The sequence below is a fragment of the Euphorbia lathyris genome, chromosome 7 (assembly GCF_963576675.1).
Source record: "Euphorbia lathyris chromosome 7, ddEupLath1.1, whole genome shotgun sequence".
NCBI classification, from domain to species: Eukaryota; Viridiplantae; Streptophyta; class Magnoliopsida; order Malpighiales; family Euphorbiaceae; genus Euphorbia; species Euphorbia lathyris.
The window spans coordinates 64560751-64578527 of record NC_088916.1 but is presented as its reverse complement, the minus strand read 5'-3'; the positions used below and the strand labels follow the sequence as shown (position 1 = coordinate 64578527).

The 17777-nt window shown below is 33.6% G+C and overlaps 3 protein-coding genes across 7 annotated transcripts; 2 read left to right on the top strand and 1 right to left on the bottom strand.

Annotated features, from left to right (window-relative positions):
* The first annotated feature begins 1321 nt into the window (after nucleotides 1-1321).
* LOC136200461 (uncharacterized) lies at nucleotides 1322-3154 on the top strand. Its single transcript, XM_065990838.1, has 3 exons — nucleotides 1322-1408; nucleotides 1992-2113; nucleotides 2754-3154. The coding sequence occupies exons 2-3, from the start codon at nucleotides 2008-2010 to the stop codon at nucleotides 2891-2893; spliced, it is 246 nt and encodes an 81-aa protein (XP_065846910.1). The 5' UTR covers nucleotides 1322-1408; nucleotides 1992-2007; the 3' UTR covers nucleotides 2894-3154.
* Nucleotides 3155-5723: 2569 nt separating this feature from the next.
* On the bottom strand, nucleotides 5724-7637 carry LOC136201195 (pentatricopeptide repeat-containing protein At1g20300, mitochondrial-like). The gene has a single exon (XM_065991790.1). It carries the CDS (start codon nucleotides 7532-7534, stop codon nucleotides 5939-5941), a length of 1596 nt encoding a protein of 531 aa, XP_065847862.1. The 5' UTR covers nucleotides 7535-7637; the 3' UTR covers nucleotides 5724-5938.
* A 7315-nt stretch (nucleotides 7638-14952) lies between these two features.
* LOC136200776 (protein FD) lies at nucleotides 14953-16839 on the top strand. 5 transcript variants are annotated; one of them, XR_010673511.1, is made up of 4 exons: nucleotides 14953-15591; nucleotides 15664-15822; nucleotides 15930-16004; nucleotides 16242-16839. XR_010673511.1 is itself a non-coding variant. In XM_065991216.1 (4 exons), exons 1-3 carry the CDS (start codon nucleotides 15013-15015, stop codon nucleotides 15999-16001), a joined length of 729 nt encoding a protein of 242 aa, XP_065847288.1. In that variant the 5' UTR covers nucleotides 14953-15012; the 3' UTR covers nucleotides 16002-16004; nucleotides 16242-16839. The 5 variants fall into 5 exon arrangements, 3 of the variants coding, with proteins under 3 accessions (XP_065847288.1, XP_065847289.1, XP_065847290.1); XR_010673510.1 differs by having other exon boundaries at nucleotides 15930-16008; XM_065991216.1 differs by having other exon boundaries at nucleotides 15664-15741.
* Nucleotides 16840-17777: the final 938 nt, after the last annotated feature.

The following is a 17777-nucleotide window of genomic DNA, read 5'->3' as shown; positions in this document are numbered from 1 at the left end:
TAGTCTTTGGGAATGCTCGGGTCCATTTTCGTAAAAGTCGGGTTTTTTTGGCTTGGGAGAGAAAGGGAGAGAGAATTTTGAGTTTTAGTAGGAAAAAATGAGAAGGGCAAAGGATAAAAGAGGTGACGGTGAAAAGTAAATTAGGGGCGGTAAATAGTAATATCCTATTTCTACCATTATAAAATAACATAAATTCTAGTATTATATTAGTCTATATATCTAATTATTAATCGTGATGATAAATTAAAAAAATCCTACAACTATATATATTTGCTAGTTCGCAGAATAAAATAGAGAAAAAATGGAATACCCATGAAATGAAATATAATAATTCCATATAATGAAACAGAGAGATAATGAAAATATTAATTCCATGAAATATAATAAGAACTCTATAATAAAAAAAAAATAAATAAAATAAAAAAATAAAAAAGGAATATGAACAAATGCCCATTCTAATTGTCATAGCTATTTACAGTTTAATTGCTTATTAATTATTATTCTTGTTCAATTCTCATGGCTATTTATGAGGTATTAATTTTAAATTTTATCCACGTGACATAAACAATTATTAAGAGAAAACAATCAAATATAAAATATGAAATATACTTTTATTCTCTATTTGTTTATTCAACCACTCAAACTCTAAAAGGAAAACAATTGGGTGGAAATCTAATAATCACTTCACACACAATAACATAGAGCCACGTTTATTGTATGCATTTGTCTATGTGTGTGTGTATATATATATATATATATCCATTTTGAGTTCTATTTTAGTTGATGTTGTTAACTTTTTATATAATGTGTAATATGTGAATTTCCATAGCTTAAATTTATTTTACACAAATTTAATCCAATGCATCGTCTGCTACAATTGTTAGAATAACAATAATAAAATCGACCCTTTATTTTTCAATACAATAGGTTCACAATTAAATAATTTTAATTGTTTTCTTATTCATTCATCTTAAATTATAGTACTATTTCTTTGTCTTTCTTCAGTAGGTATACTGAACTGTTTTCAATAGTATAGGTGATTTCTAACATTCATTTAATATAACATTAAAATAAATAACATATAAAATGAATCTCAAACAAACTTAAATTTGTGAATTAACCACTAATCATCCAATTTAAATAAGAATATGCTCAAAGTTCAACACATTTTTACTTTTAAACTGTGCAAAATGAAATTCTATACGTCGTGTAGGCCCATCTCCAATCACTGGGCCTGTATCTACATGTTTAAGCCCATCATAGTCAAAATGCGACGACGGCCTGAGCCGACGTCGTTTAATGCAATCCTGTCGGTAGAATTTTGGAAGTCTACCCTGTCTCTAGTTCCCGCTTAATCACATCACAACAGATCCTGATAAAACCTAATTTTCTTCTTCCGCTGCTCAAGGTATGTCTGTCTGGCTTCATTGTTTCAAACTTTGTATTATGAATGAAGCTAATTTAATCTCTGAGTAATTTGCTGGTTTAATCAATTTCATCGAAGAATTGAAGTTTGGGATATGTCAGTTGTGTTAGCTTTGGGCTGCGTTTTGCTAATTTGATTCTGATATTTGATTTAGGTTCACAGTTGTTCAAAGTAAAGCATAGATTCATAAGAAATTGGATGAATTTGATATTTAATTTAATTGCCCTTCGCTTTTGTTTGATATAGACTGGAAAGGTTTTTAATTATGAAGATCTTGAAATGTAACTGAGTTTTATTTTTTATAAAGAAATGTAACTGAGTTAGATGGGCATGTGAAAGTGGATTTTAATTGCTGACTATCTGCTCTTGCTATGTGATCTTCTCTAGATGTTTAAACCTTTTTGCATGTTTATACAATATGCCATCATATTGGTTGGGGCTATCTTGCACGGAAACTCTTCTCATTAGTGTTTACGCGTCATGTCCGTTCTCCTTACCATTTCCTAACTATATTTTTCTAGAAATAACATTTCCCGGTGTTCCTTTTTGTTTTCTTGTAACATAGATTGGGGGAAGCAACTATGGTTCTTCGGTTGGATTTACAGGAGTTTATTATCCGCGCTCAAGTATTGAAGCTATACAGACAAGCACTAAGGATTGCTAGAAGAGCCCCTAATCATTCTAGAGGTGAATTTTCTTCTTCTATATTCATCTTCTGCAAATAATTACTGGCAAAGGAACTTCCTTCTCAGTCACTAAGAGAGACTACTGAACTTTTGTGTTGGCCTGTTCATTCTTTTCAGATCTTCTTACTTGTTTTGCTTGACTTGTTACTTCAAAATGAGGAATTCTGCACATGTACTTTGAACAGCATTTGCTTTGCATTTCTTTTTAACATTATGTGTCTGTTTATTGTTTTTTGTTTGTTGTTGTTGTTGTTGTTGTTATTGTTAGATGCTTAGTGTTACTAATAGCTAGTAGATATTATTTGATTTTCCTTGCAAAATGCCTATCAACAGTTGTTTTCAATCGTTACGAAACACTTTATATCTGATGTTTGAAGTAAAACAACAAAAGAAACAGCTAGAGAAAGGAGAACTAATGGACACTATGTTACTTGTGTTCAATTTCACATTCACTTGGTTGTTAGTTGTTACCGATCTTTGGACTCGACATATTTCAGTTATATTATGCAATTAGTCACTCCAAGGAGTGAAGTTTCTCTTAAGAAAATCCAAAGATTACTTTTGAGCTTTCTGATCTATAATTATATGCCTTTTAAAAGATGCTTTGTTGCAGCTTAATCTGAAATGAGTGTATTATACAGTGGAATTGAAGCAAACAATAAGACAGGAGATGGAGAATAATCGGAATTGTAAAGACAAGCAAAGGATTCGATTTCTGATTAGCGAAGGAAAAGAGAGATTAAAATGCTTGGATGAGACCCTTGATATGCAGGGCCATTGATTGGAGACCAAGGATTATGCAAATTGCAATCATTTCGTTCATTTCTCCACGATTTGTTTAGTTTAACTAATGTAATGCCTAAAGAGCTTTATTTTCTTACCATTTCTTCAAAATGTAATGTTGTATAGATCTTATTTATATAGAACTTATTCTCTGGAAAGAACTTAGCTAGATGTAGCATTTCTTTTCCAGTTAATTTTTTTTTTTTCCCATATATGTATATAAGTATAAATATAAAAATAAAAAAGGTTGTATGTTGAACCCAAAACTTCCAGAAATTCTATTATGATTCCAGACTATTAGAATTTATTAATGAAAGTAACTTTTTTCTTTACACTAAAGTGATATAATATCCTTTTTCATTGATTAGTGTTCTCTTAAAGAATATGGATACACTGGATAATCACATTATTGATTTGTGAAGGTGGGAAATTAAGAAAAAAATGGTGTATCAGAATGCACAAATGGTGTATAATCTCGTTAATTGCAGCACCATTTAAATGTTCCGGATTCAGTGGTGATAAGATAAACAGATGCATGAATTGAAATTAATGAACTAAACATGATTAGTTATCAATTTGATTAACGAGTAAGGTTCTGATTAGGCAGGATGCACCAATAACATAATTTGTTTCAATTTTTAACAACACTGACCTTTCAGTTCTCCTGTAACAGTTTAAGAGGGCCTCAAAAGTTCTATTTCGCCATTCTTTGGCATTGCAGAATGGAAGACCAAGAATCAGAAGAGGTAGAACTAGAACTAGATTGGCTATTTTCACCTCAAGAAGAAGAAGAGTCTGAATCCCCAGAATTACTCAAATGCATTCACGATAGGGAAGAATTCGCCGAGCTTGAGGATTTCCAAGCACATAACAAGGCAGTTCACAGGAGGTTGAAGAGAAAATGCAAAGTATGTCACAACGTGTTTCGTGAAACAAAGCAGGTGAAGACTCATATGAAGAAGTACCATAACAAAGATGAACATGCTTGTATTCATGATGGTCGTTGTTTCAGCAGAGTTAATGGGTTTCATATGCATAATAGTGATTGTCACAAGAAGTATAAGCAAGTTTGTCCTCACTCAAAGTGTTTGAATGTTTTTAATGGGAATCAGAGTCTTCAGATTCATTTGAATCAGCAGCATCCTAAGCCTAATTCATCATGTCATCAGAAGACTCCTAGACAATGGCGTTGATGATGCTGCCATATGGTACTCTTTTGTTTTTAGAGAGTTCTAAATGCTAATAATGTGTTTTCTTTTTGTGTTTTGGATGCAGTATACTTCTACTCAGATCTACTTATATGAGTAAAAAACTATAATAAAATGCAAACGAGAATTTGTGGATAGATCTTTATAAAAAAATGTGCACAGAGGAAAGAGATAACAGTAAGAAATTTGCTCATAGTGAAAGGCATATTATCAATGGCGAGCACAAGGTGCTAGGCTCCAGGCATGTCGCTTGAGAAGCCAAAAGGTGGCTTTTGTTCTATAGATGGGCGCTTGAGAGCATAGGAATAGCAACGGGTAGAATATGGACAATGTCAATCTCAAATCCTTACCTGTTTAATTTTTCATTACTCGTATTCGTCGCATTACCCTAACGGATATACAATATGAATCTCGTTCTCGTTCCATTTAAATTGTGGATATCCGCGGGTACCCTTGCTAAGAATTGATACATAAACTAAAAATTTACAAATTTTAGTCCGATTTTCTTATCTTTCCAAATGTGCTAGCTAGACACAAGTAAGAGCATTTTGAGAGTGATGGTTGACGGTGGTTGTTGGAGTAAAAATGATTTAATGTTGTCCGTAGTGACATTAATAATAATCAAATAATATATAACAAGTTATATATATTTCAAACTTAATCAATAGAAACAAACCGATCCACCGGCGAGATAATAGATTGTGTTTTTAAATCTCACTTCCTACCTTTAAAACTATTGATTTGTTTCTTTTATATAAAGGAGTAAGGACGAGTAACCAGAGATATTCTCATACCGGGTAATTTCTTTTAAGCTAGTACCCATCATATACCTTTTTAGACATGGTATGAGTAATCCAATTAAGATCTGATAGTGTTGGGTACCTATCGACATCCTTAAGTGCGCCTTTTGAGCCATGCACCCTTTCTTTGAAATTTGTCTAGACAGACTATGTTCAAGAAACTGAGTGCGTCTTGTGGTTCTGCCTTGAAATGCATATATGCGAACTTTGTTCAAAAGACTTTCACCTAAGCGCGTCTTTTTGAGCCTCGTGGGCTTGCCTTGAGACGTGTCTAGGTGCAAGTTTAGAAGCTATATAATATTTTTTAAGGTCCCAAATTAAAACTAAGATGTTCCAATCTCAACTCAACGCTTATATATATATATAAGATTTGGATAGTAGAAATATAGCAAAAAACAACGCAAACACCGATCCATTTTAAAGGAGAGAAGTAGACACCAACTGAGATTTCATGCATTTTATAATTACAACTATGAATAATTAGATATGATTTATTATTTCACTATTTTTTATTTATGATCTTAGTGACTTGGACCTATGTGCTTTATGTCTAGGCTCCAAGACCTCCTTGGAGCTTTAGGGCCCGTTTGTTTGTTCGTGTTTGCTGCTACTGTTTGCTGTTTGCTCTTGGGCAATAGATATTAATTGTTTTCTCTCCAAAAAGCACATGTTTCGAAATTTTACCAAACACTTCCTATCTCCTATTTAGTATTGAAAAGAAAAAAGCAGTTCCAAAAAGTGGAAACAAACAGACACTTAATAAGTATGGTGAAAGGCATTTCCATAGGGTTTGTCATTCTACCATCTATTTTAGCCAATATTGGAAATCAAAAGCAAGTTTTCTTACATATCATACGAAACATAGTAGAAATTTTCCTTCATATCTTGAATAAATTCTGTGGACAACAAATACTATATCTCATAAAGGATATCTAAGATTATGGAACTTGATAAATCAAACAATTGCATATTCAGATCAGCAGAGATTACACAAAAAGGCCACAAAGAGATATGAATATCACCTAATATATCTCATCAATTCATATTCTCTAAAGGGCGAGAAACAAATCCAATGTTCATCATCTTCTCTAATTCTTCTTGCTTTTTTGACTGCCCTGCCTTGTTCAGCACCCGGAGAACCATCTCGTAAACAGGCTGGCTCGGTTTCAAACACTTCTCCTCAATCATCTCCTTAAGGAACTTATATGCATTATCCCATTGCCCCAATCGACAAAACATCGAAATCAAAACCTGGTACAAGTTCACATTAGCTTCGAGACCATTCTCATCCATTTCCCCCTTCAACTTCATGACCATATCAGTAGATTTTGACTCAGCGAAAATCCGCATCAGGATATTGTAAGTCACTGTATTAGGCTTACAATTCAACTCTTTCATCTTCTCATACATCCTATGCGCGCAATTGACATCTTGTAACTTCGCAATGCACCCGAATAAGGTATTGAATGTCGAAGCAAACGGGCTACACCCGTTCTTAACCATCGAATCGAGCACTTTAATAGCTGCATCAAGGTTATTATCCTTGCAATGTGTGTGAATAAGAAAACTATAGGTAGTGGCATCAGGGGAGCAACCAAGCTTCTTCATTTGGTTATAGATTTGCAGAACTTTCTCTGTTCTACCGGATTTAACATGAACCCTCATAAGATTGTTAAAAGTTACAGAATTTGGTTCAACTCCAGCATCAATCATCTCTGCAAAAACATCATGAGCTCTAGTAATTTGACCACATCTACACAAAGCATCAATTACTATGCTGTAAGTATACACATTTGGCTCAATGCCAGCAGTTTTCATCTCTGCAAATAACCTCTCCGCCTCCGGTATATCCCCGGCTCGGCACCAGCCACGGACTAAATTGGTGTATACAATAACATCAGGCTCAAACTTATCCTTTAAACTGTTAAAGAAGGTCTCAGCTTCACTAGCTCTTCTCTTTCTACATAAGTAACTAATGAGAATTGAAAACGCAATTTTATCAGGCTTGCAATTATAATCCTCCATACGATTAAAAGCTCTGATTGCTTCAGCAGCTAATCCGGCACGGATATACCGGCGAATTAGATTGGAGAAGGTCTCGATTGTTATATCAATGTTTCTAGATTTCATTGTATCTATAACATGCCAAGCCAAATCGAATTGCCTTACCTTACCGGCGAGATCCACCATCTCGTTGTAGGGTTCCGGCGAGTGGTCGAATCCGTCTAAAGATGTAGACCAGTTGAAGAAAGCGAGAGTTTGGGCGATTGGGATGTTGTGGTGTGCGGCGGCGCATTTCTCTATTACTTGACGGACGATGGAGGAGGAGACGGAGGAGGAAATTAGGGCAAAATCAGAGGAAAGTGATGGGGAGGTGAAATCAGGATTTGGAGAGGTGGAAGTTGGGTTTTTGCGGTGGTTGTCTTTGATGAAAGAATGAAATTCGTCGGCTATTTTGGTTTCTTCGGGAGTTAGTGCCGCCGTTGAGATTGTTGTGGGTTTTTCATCGTCTGCTTGGAGATTAGGCAGTGAGGTTATAGTAGAGGTAGAAGAAGATGACGATGAAAAGGGTTTAAGTAAGAAAGGAGAGAAGCTGGAAGCTACTCGCGATTTTGACCTGATTAATGCCATGGAAATGCTATGGAAAGGTTGGAGTTGCAGCTGAAATAATTTGCGGCGGGATGGGAATGGGGAAGAAGGAGATGGAAAAGTTTTCAAGGGAGAATATTAAATCAATACTCAAAACGGTGTCGTTCGTATCAAGTTTTGGGCCTGCGCGAATTTATAGGAAGCAGGGCTCATGTTTGGACTTTGTTTGGTACGAAAGTGGGGCTTTCATCTTTAATGTTTGAGGTTGGTAAAATCACGTGAAATATATAAATAATAAGGGTAATTAATTTATTAGTCCCTATATTTTGACAAAAAATACAGTTTAGTCCCTATATTTTTAAAAATACATGGTAATGTCCCTAATCTTTTTTCAGTGAACTGTTTAGTCCTTCCATCTGTTTGTTAGATTTTTTACCGTTTATGACTTCGGAAATGACTAAATTACCCTTTACTATTTACCTTCAAATTTCAGAAGAGGAAATTCAATTTAGAAGAAGAAGCTATTTGTATGGAGAATAAGAAAAAGAACAGACCCAATGCTTACGAATTTGAACGATTAAGAAGAAAATAAAAAAGAAGAACACTCAAAGTTGATTTCAGATGCATTAGAAAATAAAGGAAAGAAAAATAAAGGAAAAGAAGAACACAAATCCAAATTGGCTAACAGAATCTTCATGAGAGTCTAATAGCAGAGACTAAACAGTTCACTAAGGGCATCTCCAACCCTCCCCATATGTAGGGTTGGAAATGAGGAATTGGGGAGAGTTGGACTCCCCATTGGCTTCCCTAATTGTAGGGAAGAAATCAATTCTTACCCACAATTGGGGAAGAATCTATATTTGCCCATTAATTTGGGGAATAAATAAAATAATAAATTAATAAATTAGAGATAAAAAATAGATAAAGTGGAATAAATTATGGAATATGGGAAGAAAATATATAAATGGGTTGAAGAAAAAATAAAGATTGGGGATAGAAATATAGAGAATTGAGGATAGGGAAGGCAAAATGAAAATTTTGCCTTGGAGATACTCTAAGAAAAACGTTAGGGACTAAACACTTCACAAAAAAAAACGTTAGGGACTTTATCGTGTGTTTTTAAAAATACAGAGACTAAACCAGAAATTTTCACATGCACCTTAATAACTCATTCACCGTTAGATATAGGCTTATTAAATATAAACCTCAGGATACTTTAAATCTCCACCTTAGAATTCTAATAAGCCTAAATCTAACGGTGAATGAGTAAATTCTACATGGTCATTAAGGTGCATGTGATCAAGACTGGAGACTAAACAGCATGTTTTGTCAAAATATAGAGACTAATAAATTAATTACCCAAATAATAAACACACGATTATATTATAATAATTTATTTTACTTTCAAAAAAAATTATTTTAAAGAGATTTCACTATGCTTCGAGTGTACGCATGTTATTTATATGACATGATCAATTCATATATATTACTAATAAAACTTTAACACTGTATCAGTATTAATTACTGTACTCTTTAATTAATAATTTATATAAAATTTTACGCAACAACTAAAATTATATATAATTTTTTGTTAAAAGAACAATTATATATAAATAAGGAAAAGTATAAAAAAAAATCATACGGTTACATTTGTTTCAATCATGAATAATGTGGTTTAAAAGATTTTAAAATGGTACTATATGTTTCAACTCGTTAGCAAACACAAGCAAAAGGGAAAACGAAGTTATGTGTGCTGATCTGACAAAAAGAATGCATGTGACTGCCAAGGATAATTTTACCCTGCTAAACGAGTCATATCTTATAAACCCTGTCGTGTAAACCACTTGTTACTCCCCAATTATTTAAAATCAAATCCCTAAATCTCCTCGATGAACTGAATTTCCTAAATTTCAAAGCAAGAATTTGTGAACTCTTATGAAGCCGATTGAGACGTAGAGCGCTTGATGCGCCGGTTAGGAGAACCGAAGAGTGGCAAAGGGATGTAGTGGTGAGGGGTAGGGGAAGACCTAAGCAAACTTGGAGGGGGGGTGATCGAGAGTGATATGAATTTACTGGGAATTGAGGAAAATATGGTAGTGGATAGGACGGAGTGGAGGGAGCGAATTTGTGTCGCTGACACGACTTGATTTCACGGTTTTATATGATGGTTCATGTTAGCCGACCCCGAATCATTTCGAGACTAAGGCTTTGTTGTTGTTGTTGTTGTTATGAAGCCGATTTTATTCTTCAAATCTTCTGAATTTGTTTGAACCAAATTGTACGTTTGCTCAATTGTTCTTATTTAATCCCTAATTGATTTGGTTCCTGAATTCTTCTCTACTTCTTCTGGGTTACGTTCGATACTTTCTTCGACATGGTTAGTGAACTCGGTAGTCTATAAATTGTGATGGGTTCAAATGTAGAGTCGTCTCTAGATGGCAGAACAAAGTCTGAGAATTGGATGACTTGGCGATGTGGTTTGATTTTTCTTGTTCCAACAGCTTCAACAAATTCAAATATTGGTCAAAGATTTTATAGTTGTGGTAGATACAAAGACCAAGCGAAATGTAATTATTCCGTATGGTTGGATCCTCGAGTATGTAACAGGGCGAGGGAGGTTATTCATGAGATGAAGCAACAAATCAAGGAATGTGAGAAACATATGGAAGGATATGCAAAGGTGGTAGAGATGGAGGTGAAACTCAATAGATGTAAGGTTCTTAATGTTAAAATGGAGAAAAAGTTACAGAAGAAGAGTGTGGAAATAAAAGCACTGAAGTTGGAGTTTAATAGGAAAAGAAAATTTGATGTAGTGAAATTGGTGAAGTATTTTGGATATGTTGTTGTATCAATTCTTGTAATAGCATTTGTGTTAGGTGTTAATCTTGAAAGGGTAGAGGTTGTGAAGAAATTATCAGGGTAAAGATTAGATTACGATGGAACAAGATGAATTGTAATAGAAGTAGTTGAGGTTCTCTATGTAATTGTTATCCATAAACAACAGATTGTTATCCAAATATTTCAATTGTGTTTTGAATCCTCTTAACTATCTAGCAACCGTTGTATCCATTAAGAATTTTTTAGTTTGTCAAAACAACAGATTGTTATCCAAATATTTCAATTGTGTTTTGAATCCTCTTTTTTTTTTGGTAGGAAAGGAAAAGAAAAAAAACAAAAACAAAAAACCACTCAACTCGGGATCAACCTAGGAAAACTGACCCCCACCACATCCTCCAAGATCAAAGAAGAGATGAAGACCAGCGGGGAAGAGAAGGTAGAAAGACCCAACACACTAGAGTGCCCTTCCATCGCAAGACGGTCCGCAACACGGTTCTGCTCCCAGGGCCGTCTCCAGCATTTTGGAGGCCCTAGGTAATCTTTGTACTTCTTTTCACGTCTAAATTCAATATTATTTTTAAAATAATAAATGTCAAATAATAAAACCAGTATATTATTAATTACAGTTCAAATCATATGCTAATCTTGACAACCAAAATCAAATAATAGCATAAAGTTAAGAAATAATTATTCTTTTTACTTTTGTACATGTAAAATCAAGTTTATTCTTATCAGTCATGATAGAAGCAAGCAGACGACAAAGTACTAAATCCTACAAATTAAACTTGGACGGTTGAACTCAAACCTAATTGTAAGATCCTGTGAGGGGAGAAAGAGAATAATTTATCTTGATATTTAGAGATTGGTTGAGTTGGACGTTTATTATAAATTATAAGGCTTAAACCACTGTCTGACCGTCGAATTATCGAAAATTTTATCAGTTGACCCTCAATATATTCAAAATGTTTTAATTTGCCCCCTCAATTGGTGAAATTTCACCATACTTTGAATCAAGACTTAATAGAATTGTTATTCTATTGACACCTAGCGATATTTTGACAATTAGATTTGATAAATTTTAGTTCAGAGGTTTATTTTTATTTGTTTTTCTTGTTTTAATCTAATTAATTATTTTCACATAAGAAAATCTATGTGTCAAATAAATTTTAAGACGTGCGACGTGTCAAGTCTATATGTGAAAATATCACCACGTATCAGAGGGATAACGATTTTGTCAAGTTTCCATCAAGATATGGTGAAATATCAATTGGAATAGTTCAAGAGCTAAGTGTGGTCAAATAACAAAATTTTAAATAGATCATGGGTAAATAACACTTTACATCAAATTACAAATTATAATTACGGATATGGTACCAAAATAGGAATATGGATTTTTTGGGACTATATCAATTTAGGTTCCACGTACAAAATAGCACCAATATAGGCTTAACGTTTAAAAAAATGTACTAATTTAGGCATCGATAACGGAACGTGACATGTTATTTATATTACTTAATTAAGTTCTGTCAATTGTAAGTGGAGCGAGAAACCATAACTTAACGGAGTAATATGAATGCGGTGTCACGTTCCGTTACTAATCCCTAAATTGGTACCTTTTTTAAAGATTAAGCATACATTAGTACTATTTTGTACGTAGAGCCTAAATTGATATTTTTTCAAAAACCATAAACCTATCTCAATACTTTATCCCTTATAATTAGTTTTATCTAGTAATTTATAAAAAATTATAAATTTATAAATTAATACAAATTTGATAACAAAATAATATTTGGGTTCTAATTTATATTGTTTCTCAAAGTGTTAGTATTTTATTTCCAAGACAGATGATGAGTAAATAAAAGATCTAGAAAAAAAAAAAAAAAAAAAACGAAGTGCAAGCAAGCAAATTGAGTGTGAGACTTTTTTTTCTTTTTCTATATGAAACATTAACACACAATGTTCCGGAGGCATTTTTTTAATATAAAAAAAGTGTAAAGTTCAAATAAAATCCACGTGCTTTCACTAATTTTCAAATAAAGGACTTTGGTTTACTTTTTGTCAAAACAAGGATTGAGGTTTCAAACTTGAATTAATACTATTAAAATCATCTTTAACGACCTGAAAATGAAAATTTTCAAGAGTTAAAGTTGTTCAATGTCATATTTTCTATCGAACTACATTTTCGATTTTCGAAAATCATCATTTTTGGAACTTTCTCTCTCTAAACACTAACTTTCTCTCTCTTTACCAAACATCATCTAAACAATCTCAAAATAAAAAAGTTGAAGAATTAAAGTTACTTAGAATATTAGTAGTTCTTAAAATATGTCATTTTTGAAGTCGTCAAAGGCGATTTTAATAGTATCAATCGAAAAAGTCCTTATTTTGTTAAAGTTAAAAACCTCAATCCTCGTTTTAATAAAAAGTAAACCACAGTCCTTTATCTGAAAATTAGTGAAATCATAGGGGTTTTATTTGAACTTTACCCTAAAAAAAATAAGAGGCCCTCACCAAAGGTGAGGCCCTAGGCGACGGCCTGGGGGAACTCCCCCTGTAGCCGGCCCTGTCTGCTCCCTATAAATATGAGCAAACCTAATAGACTCAAAGGAGGAACCAATCCTCTTAATGCTTTTAATAATGATCAGGTTATTCCGGCAAACAGCGTTGCCCTCAGAAATCATTTTAACCGCTTCTTGGTTATCCGATTCAACAAGAAGCTTCTTCACCCCAAGCTCCTTAGCAAGTTTCAAGCCCGAGAAAATCCCCCAAAGCTCTGCAGAAAAGGAAGATCCAATACGCAAATTCTGAGAGAAGCCAGAAACCCACCTGCCACCATCGTCTCTAAGGACCCACCTGCGGTTAAAATTCTTAGACAAGAACCATCAGTGTTGAGTTTAACCACCCCTTCCTTCGACTTACACCAGCCTAAAAGATTGACCTCCCTCCTTTCAACATCCCTAGGTAAGGGGTCATCAACCATCAGTGTTTTGAATCCTCTTAACTATGCTAGCAACCGTTGTATCCTTTAAAAGATTTTTTTAGAGTTAAAATTATTGAAAAACTATTTGAGATTATCAACGTTTCAAGAAAAATTAAATGGTTTAACAATTTTATGTATTGAGAAATATTTTTGGGAATAGTGATGTAGACACTATTTTTAATGATTCCGCATCTATAAATGGTCGTAGATAATGTTTTGTATGAGCAACTGGATTTTTAATGCAAAATAAAATGTTTTTTAATTAAAATTTGATGTTTTTATTAGATCAATTGTTAAATGTAATAAAAAGTTGTCATTTATAAGTAATTTTTCTTTTACATAATTGATCTAATAAAAATTACAAGTAAAAAATAGCAATACTCTATCTTTTACTTGTATTTATTTACTAGGGTCCTTGTTTGGTATTTCACCTATAGACCTCTAAAATATTAGGATCAGTCATAGTATTTATTCTCTTTTTAAAACAGATAAAATAGACAAAGAAATTCAATGTCATTTTTATTCTTTCTTCGAGTTCCCTTTTTGAATTTCTTTTCATTATCCTTCGCGAACCTAATACATGCTAATCTTAAATAAGACAGAAGTGATAGTATATTAATGGATAGCTTCAAAAGCCCTTAGTGATCATCTTTTTGTTTTAGATTGGAACTTGTTGTATTACTGGTTCTGGGAGAATTTCTGCTTTAGACTGTAACTCTCATTTGATGCTTCATATATATCTATCGTTGGTGTTAAAAAATGGATATGATCAAGCAAGCATTTTTGTGTATATAGAATTGATTAATAAATACTTAAATAGAAAAAAAAATGCAAGTAGTATTGTTTTTTGTGTGTGGTAATTATGAGCATTGTTATTCTCACGATAGGCACACGACGTGTGGACTGGTGGATGAGCTCCTAGAACTAGAGTGTTAATTCACACGATGTGTGGTCGTTACTCACACATCGTGTAATCTGTTGGAGATGAGCCTTAATGGATGCATCGACGAACAATAGACGGTCGAAGGAATTGGCCACACAGCGTGTCACCACTCCACACGCCGTGTGAGGTGACTTAATCAGCAAGGAGACAGATGCTGCCAGAATTCCTATCAGATCTCTTCTCCCCCTTATTTATTGTTTTGCCATTTAGGCCTATTAACCACTTCACCCCACCTAACCCCTATCACTTGCTTTATGTTTTGTAACCCTAGTTAGGGTATTTAAGTCTTTTGTATTTAATTCATGGGAGGTATTTAAATCTCAATGTTTGTAAGGATACTTATCTTTATATCAATCAAATTCAAAAACTCATCTTCAGGCTAGCTTTACACCTTATCAATTAGATTAACTTCTTCTAGTTAAGATAGAGAAGAAACCTCTTTATCACTTTACGATTAAAACTAATTCGTTCATGAGTAATCTGTACCATTTGTTCACGAAGTACACCACGTGAATGCTTTTTGCTCCGAAAATACTACAAATACCGGTATTCAAAAACGTGAAAACACAGGGAATATACATTTTTTTGAAATTAACCCCAAATTAAATAGGTAATAAAAAAAAGTGGGTTAGTAATAAATAGAATAAAAAGATATAATTAGAAAGTACATATGAGAATCCAGACACACATCTCTTCATATCTATCTCTCCCAGTTTCAATTTCCCTTTCTTCTTCCTACTTCTCTCTACTCTGACCCCCATGACCCCATCATTTCAGCCAGGAAATGCAAACAGTGATACTAGTACTTCTTCAATTTCCTTCTCTACTTCTTCTTCTTCCTCCTCCTCTTTCTCTTCACTCCAATCTCAATCTCAATCTCTGAAAATCTTCCCCTCCACAAGATCCATGGAAGAAGTCTGGCAAGACATCAACTTAGCCTGTCTTGACAAAAACAACAACCGCTCCTCTTTTCCCGGTATGATCCTCCAAGATTTCTTAGCTACTCCTTCCAGAAAAGATCAGACATCAGCACAAGTTTCTCCGGCTCATCATCATCAGCCTCCCGATGATCTCATCAATTCTCGACCGGCCACTATGTTGAGCCTTAATTCCGGCTCCGATTTTCAGTACATGGAAACCGAACTCTCCTCCAGGCAAAACCACCATCATTTCCTCCATACGGGTTTTCCCTCTTCCGGCGATGGTGTTCTTGGTTCTTGTCCAAACATTTTGAAGAAAAGACGGCAAGAAAATCAAGAAAATGGTACTGGTGATCGGAGAGACAAACGGATGATCAAGAATAGAGAATCTGCTGCTCGCTCCAGAGCCAGAAAGCAGGTCTAAATATTTAGAATATGAATGTATGACTTTTTATTCTTATCTTTTGTTTATTATTTTAATTTACGACAGGCGTATACACAAGAGTTAGAAATGGAAGTGGCTCAATTGCGAGAAGAAAATGCAAGGCTTAGAAAGCAGCAAGAAAATGTAAATTTCTTGAAAAATTTCAAGGACCATTAGTGATTCTTTCGCTCAGACCGAAAAGGACTACTACTAATCCCGTTTACAGTAGAATTTCATCTTTCTTTTTTAATATTTACTTTCTTTATTTGGAATGATGCATATTTAATCCAAAAGGGATAAAAACATTGACATAGTTTTGTAAAAATGAACAGCATTTGACAACAGATGAAGTTAAGACAACAAAAAAGAAAACACTCTACAGAACCTCAACAGCACCATTTTGAGAAGTAAGTAAGTAAGACATTCATTCTTGTACCTATATTTTTTTTGCTTTATTTGGTCTGAAAATAAGGTTGAGAACCCACTACTATAAAAAGGGGATTTTTTCCTGAATTAGAATAATGTTTCAGTTAAAGATTTTTCACTCAGTTAAAATAATTTATTTGTACCTGTATATATTTTCTTTAAAAGACCATGAATGTTTAGAAATTTTATGACAATGTTTTGTTTTTTTGTTTTGATAGGTACATGTCCATCAAAAGTTTGGTGGTAATTTTGCAAATATTTTCCATATTCGGACAAGAAAAAGGAAAAAATCAACTACTGGGCTGTTTTGTCTTCTTTCAAGTTGTCTGTCCCAATAGGAAAGAAAGTTTTGTGGGGGCAGAGATGGAGATAAATGGCATTTTTGAGGAGTGCTTGACGGTCCATTTATAACTATATATTATATAAATGGTATGGTATGGGGGACATATTTTCTATCAATTTCCATCATTTCTTCACTCTCTAATTTTATTTGCTAATGTCTGATATTTTCTTTTGTTTGGACGAATGATGATTTAGGAAGTTTTTAGAAGCAATATTAATTAATTAATGATGCAATATTAATTTTAATTGTCACTGTCAATTTTTATTAACTACTGTTGGTGAATAGTTTTACTGACATATCTGGAGATATGATTGGACGTTAATTTCCAAGCTAATTTGAAGATAGGTGTCAACAAATATCTAAACATATTATTAATCAATGTTATGTAATTACTTTTTTTTTTTTGAAGAAATTTAATTACATTTTTAATTATTCAAGTTTCAATCACATTTTGTCGGTTTGCACTAATTCAATTTTTTTTAATTAATATTAGTCAAGGTTATAGATGATATTATATTCTATTGGTACTTATTTTACGGATTTACCATTGATGTTTTTTTTTATTGAAAAATTATATTTTATGGTAAAAATGATAAGTGATGTGTTTGGTAGATTAAATAGAAAAATGATTAAGGAGGGAGTGACGACTAATGACTCCATTGAAATAGTTGATGGTTAAAGTTTAGGGAGGAATTACTTTATTGGATTACATATATAATATGATTAATTGGGTATGATATTAAATGTTTCCCAGATATCCACATATCAAAGTTCTTTAAGATTTTATTGTAGTAGATTATTGAACGACGAGTCTCTTAATTGAAGTTTCATTCATATTCAACCGGAGTTAGCCTTTGGCCTTATTGTTTGATGAAAATCTCCTTTGTATTAAAGTGTTTGTGATAAGGGCATCAAGCTGGTCAAATATGTTAAAACGGGTAGTTGGGAGAACTTGGGATAAAGAGGTTCAACTCGAAGCAACATAGAAGAATCGAAGATCACTGTGTTCTTATTATCGTGAGAAATGAGTGCTAGAATGAGACAGTTTGAGATTTCGGACGAGACAATGTCTTAATGGGCGACATGCCGAGTGGAAGAGATGACAATCTGTATGGAAGAGGAGCAGCATTCACATATGTGGAGTTCTCAACACGTCGTGTGGAGAGTCCACACGACGTGTCAACAAGCCACATGTCGTGTGGTTGAGAACAAAAACTTTTCGTTTCTCAAATTAGAATTCACACGACTTGTCATGAGTTTGACACACTGTATCACATGCTAAGACTAGTGGGCCCTCTACCTTTCAGATGTCTCTTATTTGCAGTTGTGTTATTGGTTATTTACAATTTCTGACATCCATCTTATTGCAGTTCTGCAACTCACTATTTACTAGCTTGACGTTGAGTTATAC